The 8,445-nt window shown below is 49.6% G+C and overlaps 1 protein-coding gene across 1 annotated transcript in view; it reads left to right on the top strand.

The window, feature by feature from the left end:
* Positions 1-8,445, top strand: part of VEGFB (vascular endothelial growth factor B) — a 31,864-nt gene that overhangs the window by 20,632 nt on the left and 2,787 nt on the right. Inside the window, exon 3 of the mRNA XM_015416828.1 lies at positions 6,298-6,494. Coding sequence (XP_015272314.1) covers positions 6,298-6,494 — 197 coding nt within the window. The remainder of the gene's footprint in view (positions 1-6,297; positions 6,495-8,445) is intronic.

Below are 8,445 nucleotides of genomic sequence, written 5' to 3'. Positions count from 1 at the left end.
ACCTCTTCTGAGATGTGTCTACTGTAATACGAGCGGGCATCATCTAACAAGAATTTGGTCTTACATCATACACAGGTCTGTAGCAGGAACTCATTTGCATATTAGGCCACACCCCCTAATGTAGCCAATCCTCCAAGAGCTTACAGAGCTCTTCTTACAGGAGCTACTGTAAGCTCTTGGAGGATTGGATACATTAGGGGTGTGTCGTTTAATATGCAAATGAGTACCTGCTACAAAAAGAGTCCTGCGAGAATCCCTCTTCTGATAGGGAGCTGAGGAAGGGGGCAGGGTAGAGCCCGATGTCATCAGATCTTGGAAGCTAAGGAGAGTTAGTAGCTGGGAGGGAGACCACCAAGGAAGGCTCTGGAGAGGAAGGCCATGGGCAGACCGCCTCTCCTCCTCTCTTGCCTTGATTCTGTCTTGCCTTGAAAACCCCTTGCTGGGGTTGCCATAAGTTGGTTGCAACCTGATGGCACTTTACGCACGCACACACACAATCCGTAGCTGGAGGGCGGGAAGGCAGCATGGTATAGCCTGATCTTGTCATATTTCAGAAGCGAAGCTGGGTCAGCACTTGGAAGGGAGACCACCAAGGAAGACTCTGCAGAGGAAGGCCATGGGCAAACCACCTCTGCTTCTCCCTCGCCTTGAAAGCCCCATGCTGGGGGGTCGCCATAAGTCAGTTGAGACTTGACGGCACTTAACACACACAATAGGGAGTTGAGTTTGGGGGAAAGATTAAATCTGTTGCCTGAGTAATCAGGGATGCGTAGGGCCAAGCAAAACAGACTTTAAACTATTAATTTAACTACTCGACTCAATGTTGCAGCCCTCCTGTCCTGCTTCCTGGCGCCCACCCCACTTCTATTGTGACCACTACAACCAATTCCTTTCCTTCGAGATTTGAAGCATATAGAAGTCCTGTCAAGTGGCGTCTCCAAACCGTGGGCCCCACTTGGCATTTAAAAAACCAGGAGTCCTGGTCTCGGTTTGCAATCTATTAATGCTTTCACCGGCCACATCAATTGTCCCCCCCCCCAGCTGAAAATGCAGCCTTTTTTTGTCTCAAAGGTCGGTTCCTCCTGCACTAGTTTACTAAAACCGAAGGATCTGTTCACTCCCTTCCCTCCCAGTTAATCCCCTGTAGACCTTCTCCCGTTCCAAGGCTTGCTTGCTCTAAACATTTGGTTCCTGCTCCCCTTCCAGGGCTGAGAAGTCCCCGGAGTTCTTACTCTAAGCGAGTAGTTAAACTATATCCTTTCCCCCAGTTTTCCCCCCAAAAGTGCATTAAAAACGAGCAATTGGACAGCGGGTTTTTATTTTGATTTATCGGCTGCCTTTTAAGTGATTCATCAGCAGATTAATCGCTTCGGTTTATAGAAACTCACATATCAACAAAGCCACAATGCAGATGCTTTTGAGAGATATTGAAGGAAACGAGAGAGAACTTACCATTTAATTTTAAAAAGTCGGATTGTTCAGAGGAAAAGGTCATCTTTAATCTTTTCTGTTTCACTCCCCTGTTGCAGTAATACCCCGGAACCAGAGCAGCTTTTTAAAACAGGCACACACCAATGTAAACTCTCTACCTCTCTGGTTAAAACTGGTCTTTGCTACTGTAGCTTTGGATCAGTGATTCTTTACATACGGACAGGGCCGGCCCCAGCTTATTTTGCACCCTAGGCGAGGATCCCTTCTGGCGCCCCCCCCCCCCCGGGGCGCCCACCAATTTTCAAAAATAAATGCATTTTAGGAAGAATGAAAAACACAAATAATCAAGAAACTCCCAGAGTATGGGGCTGGGTTCAGTTTGGCACCCCTAAGGGCCATACTGCTCTAGGTGACTGCCTAATTTGCCTAGTGAGTGAGCCGGCCCTGCATACAGACCACCGAGAGGGCAATCTGCAGGGCGTTCAGGAGATTTGGGGATGAGTGGGAGGGGGCTTTTGTGATTTTGCCCCAACCTGGACGGGCCAGGCTAGTCTGGTCGCCTTAGATCTTGGAAGCAAAGGTCAGCCCTGGTTAGTACTTGGATGAGAGGCCACCCAGGAAGTCCAGGCTTGCTGTGCAGAGACAGGCAATGGCAAACCACTCCTGTTTGTCTCTCCCCTTGAAAACCCTCCAGGTTAGTACCCTGACCTGGATAGCCCAGGCCACCCCCATCTCGTCAGATCTCGGAAGCTAAACAGGGTCGACTCTGGCAAGTATTTGGATAAACATAAGAACATAAGAGATGCCAATGTTGGATCAGGCCAAAGGCCCATCCAGCCCAACACTCTGTGTCACACAGTGGCCAGAAATACCAGGTGCCATCAGGAGGTCCACCAGTGGGGCCAGGACATTAGAAGCCCTCCCACTGTTGACCCCCCCCAAGCACCAAGAAGACAGAGCCTCACTTGCCCCAGAGCCCCTATCTATACCTTGTGGCTAATAGCCACTGATGGACCTCTGCTCCATATGCTTATGTAATTCCCTTTTGAAGCCGTCCATGCTTGTAGCTGCCGCCACTTCATGTGGCAGTGAATTCCAAGTGTGAATCACTCTTTGGGTGAAGAAGTACTTCCTAAAGTAAAGAGTAAAAGGATGGGAGACCTCCTTGGGAGGCGGGGGCAGGCTTTATTCAGCCACCTCTCTGACTGTCTTCTAGGCCCCCAGCAGGGGTCAGTCACCAGGAGGTCACCATGACTCACCCGTGCACACACACACACACACATAAAAAACCCCTCCAGGTTTGCCATAACTGCAACTTGAAGGCACTTTACACCACTGGGCAATAACGCCCTGAAGGCCAGGCGATCCCAGTCTCATCAGATCTCAGAAGCTAAGCAGGGTCGGCCCTGGTTAGTCCTTGGATGGGAGACCACAGAGGCAGTCCAGGGTCGCCATGCAGAAGCAGGCCGTGGCAAACCACCTCTGAATGTCCCTTGCTTGAAAACCCCATAAGGGGTCACCATAAGCCGGCTGTGACTCGAGGGCCCTTTCCGCCACACTTGGGTTGTTCCTTCTGCCTTATGTGCCGTGGCTTCTGACAGTAAAGGAGAGTTGTTTTATAGTGAGTAATTGCCTCATCCTGAGGTTCAGATCCCAGGTCTCCTGGGTCCTTAAAAAAGTGGTAAACAGCTAATAGAAATCCAACCTAACCTTAAGGAGTTGGCTGCCGGCCTTCAGTCATAAGAGTTTCCTTGGATGTATGCCTGCATGTTGTGTACGTATATAATAAATATGCTAGATAAACATTTAAATAATGCCTGTCCGGAATGCTGGGGTTTTTTTTAATGTCCTAATTTTTCACTTGGGGAATGTTTGATAACGTTGCATACTCGGTGGGCGGCAGTGGACCAAAAGTTACAATCCCCTGCTTTAGATGATGTAATTTACTAGTATTTGAAATGAAAAAACCTTCAAGGTCCGAAGTGGAGCATAATCCCTTTTATGTCCGTAAATCATCAACTAGCTGGCGGGGGTGGTGGTCCATGGATCATTTCTAGGGTTGCCAACCCCCAGGCGGCACCTGGAGATCCCTCACTATAACAATTGATCTCCAGATGAGTAAGATCAGCTCCCCTGGAGAAGATGGCTGAGAGTGGACTGTATGGCATTATACCCGGCTGAAGTCCCTCCCTCGCTCTGTGACTACTTTGGGTAGTGAAGGGCAGGGTACAAATCATAAGAACATAAGAGATGCCAATGTTGGATCAGGCCAAAGGCCCATCCAGTCCAACACTCTGTATCTCACAGTGGCCAGAAATACCAGTGCCATCAGGAGGTCCAGCAGTGGGGCCAGGACATTAGAAGCCCTCCCACTGTTGACCCCCCCCAGCACCAAGAAGACAGAGCATCACTTGCCCCAGAGCCCCTATCTATACCTTGTGGCTAATAGCCACTGATGGACCTCTGCTCCATATGCTTATGTAATTCCCTTTTGAAGCCGTCCATGCTTGTAGCCGCCACCACTTCCTGTGGCAGTGAATTCCAAGTGTTAATCACTCTTTGGGTGAAGAAGTACTTCCTTTTATCCGTTCTAACCCGGCCGCTCATCAATTTCATGGAGTGCCCAGGAGTTCTTGTATTGTGAGAAGGGGAGAAAAGTACCTCTTTCTCTACCTGCTCTTTCCCATGCATAATCTTGTAAACCTCAATCATATCACCCCAATCCAATCTCCTCCTCCTCCTCCTCCTCCATAGATGTAATTCCATAAAGTCCACCCTGCAAAGCAGCTGTTTTCTCCAGCAAGAATAATCTCTGTAGTCTAGAGATCAGCTGTCGTTCCAACAGATCTCCGGGCTCACCTAGACTTTGGCAACCCTGGGACTTAATACGCTGCAAGCCCCTTAGGAAATCTTCATGACGGTGATTTTGGGAGCATGGGGGGGGGATTCCAATTTCCACCCCTCCCCCTCCCCTTATTCCTCATGGGCCTCCGCCTTTTCATTTCTGAAATGACGTCAATGGAGCATACCTGGGAAATTGTCCTCTTCCTTTAATAAAGGCTTAATGAGGTTTTGTTTACCTCCAGGCCATGATGAGCTTCAGTGGCCTGTTTCCATGCATCTCCGTGCCTCCATTAAAGGGACAGGACATTTTTTCCCTCAGGGCACTTGTGAACCCTAACCGTGGAGATGGACTTGCAGCAAAGGTTATCCCCTCTGAATGTACTCCCCCCCTCTCTCTCTCACACACACATACACAGAGGGTTGCCAATCTTCTGGTAGGGCGTGGAGACCTGGAATTACAACTGATCTCCAGGCAACGGAATTCTCTTCCCCCCGGAGAAAACGTCTGCCTGCCTGCTTTTGAGGGTGGGCGCTATGGCATTAAATCCCTGCCAAGGTCTCTCCCCTCCCCCAAACCCGTGCTCCTCAGGCTCCACCCCCCTCAAATCTCCGGGAAGTTCCCAACCCAGACCTGGCAACTCTGTGCGCACCTGGCATGGAGCTAAGTGGGTTGAATAGGGGTGCCAGGTCTCCCCAGCCACTGGCATAGGGTAGGGTTGCCAACTCCAGGTTGGGAAATTCTTGGAGATTTGGGGGTGGAGCCTGGGAAGGGCTAGGACGATAGTGGGATCCAGGGGTCATTTCCTGCGGGAGCGCACAAGAGCGGAGCTCCGGCAGTAAGGAGCCCAGGGGGTGGGCACATGCAAAAAGTCCCACCCCCAGCTCTCAGCAGCCCTCAGTCGGGCCATGAGGAACAAGAAGCAGCCAGGTACGTTGCAGAGCCCCCCCCCCCCGCCCACCTTCAAGTACAAGCTCTCCCTCCTCTGTGAGGGCAGATCTGCGCATTCCCCCTCCCCCATAGCTAGCAATCCAAAACAGTCCAGTGGAGCCTGAGTAATGGGTGTTGCCTTCTGACACACTTCTAGTGATGTCAGGGGGTGTGGCATATGCAAATAAGTTATGCTAATGAGTTGTGCTAACGAGCTCCTGCACCTCTTTTTTTATGAAGACCCCTGGTGGGGTCCAATGCCGTAGCGTCCACCCTCCAAAGCATCCATGTTCTCCAGGGGGACTGATCTCTGTAGTCTGGGGATGAGTTGCCATTCTGGGAGATTCCCAGCCCTCAACCTGGAGGCTGGTATTCCTAGGGCACATGGACCCCATAGTTCAACCACAAAAAAACCTAAACCAACCAAGCAAAAACCTCCAAAGGAAGTTTCGAAAACTAGTTAAGGGCCAAAATTTAAAAACATCAACAGGTGTAGCCAAAAGTACACGTGTTTATTTCAAAAACATATAAAAACTGTTTAGGGGCCCAACTAAAGCCTCGTAAAATAATCAAAGTGACCAATGCACACACAAAAAAACTTGATAGGTTTTGGCCCACAAGAGCCTTCTTCAGAGGTCAAGAAATACAGAATACAACCTGCTTGGCTTAATACTTTTGGTCAATGAAAGTAATAAATAAATAAAAGGAAAAAGGAGAATACAACCTGCATCAAAGCCCCTGTTACACTTGTAAGGCAGCAGACAATTGATATAGGACCAAAAATGGAAAGATCCGATCTGGAATTGAATGACAAACAAACAAACAAAATTGTGGGGCCACAAATGTGTCAAAAGCAATTACATATATTGGAGATAGTAATATTGCCAATATGTACCTTCCAGTTTAGGTCCTAAGAGTCCAAGTAAAACCGCCTTATCAAGGCCAATGTAACATCAATATGTAATTTTGGGAGAGTCCCTGGCCTCACCTGGAGGCTGGAACTCCTAGGGCACATGGGCACATGGACCCCATAGCTCAACGCCTGGTAGTTCAAGGGCAGCTCTCTGACGGTGCCGATGCTCTTCTCCCTGCAGTGATCCGGTGGATGGACGTGTATAACCGCAGCTTTTGCCAGCCCAAGGAGACACTGGTGCCCGTGAGTGCCGAGCACCCCGGGGAGGTGGAGCACATCCTGGTGCCCTCCTGCGTGCCCTTGCGCCGTTGCGTCGGCTGCTGCTCGGATGAGGAGTTGCAGTGCGTGCCTGTCCAGATGCACGTGGTGATCATGGAGGTGAGATCCTGCTGCGCCATTGTTAATCCCAGAAAGCCTGAAAGGGGACATGAAGGTGCACAACAGCAAGGTTTTAAGTGCCCTGTGCATTCTTTCTCCCTTCTGAATACTTGAAGCTGAGCTATCCACATCAGCATTGTCTACACAGACTGGCCGTGGCTCTCCGGGGTCTTAGGAAGAGGACTTTCACATCACCTCCTACCTGATCCTGGAGATGCCCAGGACTGAAGCTGGGACCTTCTGCATGCAGGGCAGACTGAACATGCACAAAGCTGCCTTCTACTGAGTCAGGACATTGGTCTGTCCAGCTCAGTGTTGTCTACTCTGACTGGCAGCTGCTCTCCAGGCCCTTTGGCAGACATCTTTCACACCACCTACTGCCTTATCCTTTTAAACTGGAGACGCCAGGGATTGAACCTGGGACCTTCTGCTTGCAAAGCGTTGGATTCTCTGGTTTCGTACAGCCAGGAATCTCTGTCAGTGTCGCAGAGTGCATTAAGCTTTACCACGCAGCGAAGCTTTGTTACTGAGTGTGCTAGCAGACTTACACAGTCACACAGAGCCAGTGGTCAGATTTAAAACTAGTATGAGTGCTTTGTTATATGGAACTCCATTCTAGACATCCTACTCCCTAGGATGGGTATGGATGCAGGGACGAGTGCCCCTGAATCCATTGTTCAAAGACAGTGAGCAACATGCTCCTCCTTCTGTGTGTGTATGGGCGAGAGGAAGTGTAAGGTCAGAAGAGAGGGAATTGCTCCCTAAGAATGTATCAGTCTGCACATCAACAGGACAGAGGCAGGAGAGGAAGGAAGGAAGGAAGGAAGGAAGGAAGGAAGGAAGGAAGGAAGGAAGGAAGGAAGGAAGGAAGGAAGGAAGGAAGGAAGGTCCACAATCTGCCTCTTGTAACCCCTTCTGGAGGCTGAGGCAAAAGGACAGCGCCCCGTCCTTCTCTTCCAACACAAAGCAGATATTCTCCAGGGTCTCAGGAAGAGGTCTTTCCTATCACTGATTATGCCAAGAACTGGATATGGGACCTTCTGCATGCAAAGCAGGTGCTCTACCATAGAGGCATGGCCCCATCCCTGTCTTTTTAAATACTGCCCTTTCAGACACTCGTTCAGCTAGTGTTGAGGGATTCCGGTGGGCAGGTGCTTTTCCTAGGACCTCTCAGTTCCCCTGAGTTCTTTCATGGGCTGGGTGGAGACTGGCAAGGGACTGGACCTAGTATAGCGAGAGACAGTGGTTCTCAATTTATTCCATTATACACGCTTAAGACAGAAAACACTTTATAGCGTTTCAATATTCAACGTAGAATATTTAAACACAAACCCAATACTTAGTGCACTTGTATAAAACACCGAACATTCTGGACTAGCCACTAAGGAGCTTATTGATAGCCAGTCGCCTACCATTAGTAAACCAGAGGTATATATCTTTCTTGGCCAGGGCTATTTTTGGGCAGGAACGCACAGGAACGGAGTTCCGGCTGGCTCCTGAGTTGGCCACGCCCAGCAGGAGCTCATTAGCATAACAGGCCACACCCAACAGCAGAAACCCACTAGGACTGGCTACATTAGGGGTGTGTGGCCTAACATGCAAAGGAGTTCCTGCTACAAAAAAAGCCAACAAACAAGGTAAACAGAATAAGAAGCAAAAGGTGGGTGTGGCTGGATGACCACACTTCTGGTAACATGGGGGTGTGGTCTAATATGCTAATTAGCTGTGGTGTCAGGGTATGGCATAATATGCTAATGAGTTTCAGTTGTTGGGTGTGGCCTATTATGCTAATAAGTTCCTGCTGGGCTTTTTCTACAAAAAAAGCCCTGCTTGGACCCATATGCTGATGTACCTGTCCCGTAGGGCTATCATGGATGTGACGCAGGCCAAACTAGAACCAACTAGAAGTGACCTGATGCACCGACCCAAATCCCGACCCCTTCTCTCTATC

Source organism: Gekko japonicus, unplaced genomic scaffold, assembly GCF_001447785.1.
Source record: "Gekko japonicus isolate JY-2015 unplaced genomic scaffold, Gekko_japonicus_V1.1 scaffold248, whole genome shotgun sequence".
NCBI lineage: Eukaryota > Metazoa > Chordata > Lepidosauria > Squamata > Gekkonidae > Gekko > Gekko japonicus.
This window is presented reverse-complemented; position numbering and strand designations above follow the sequence as displayed.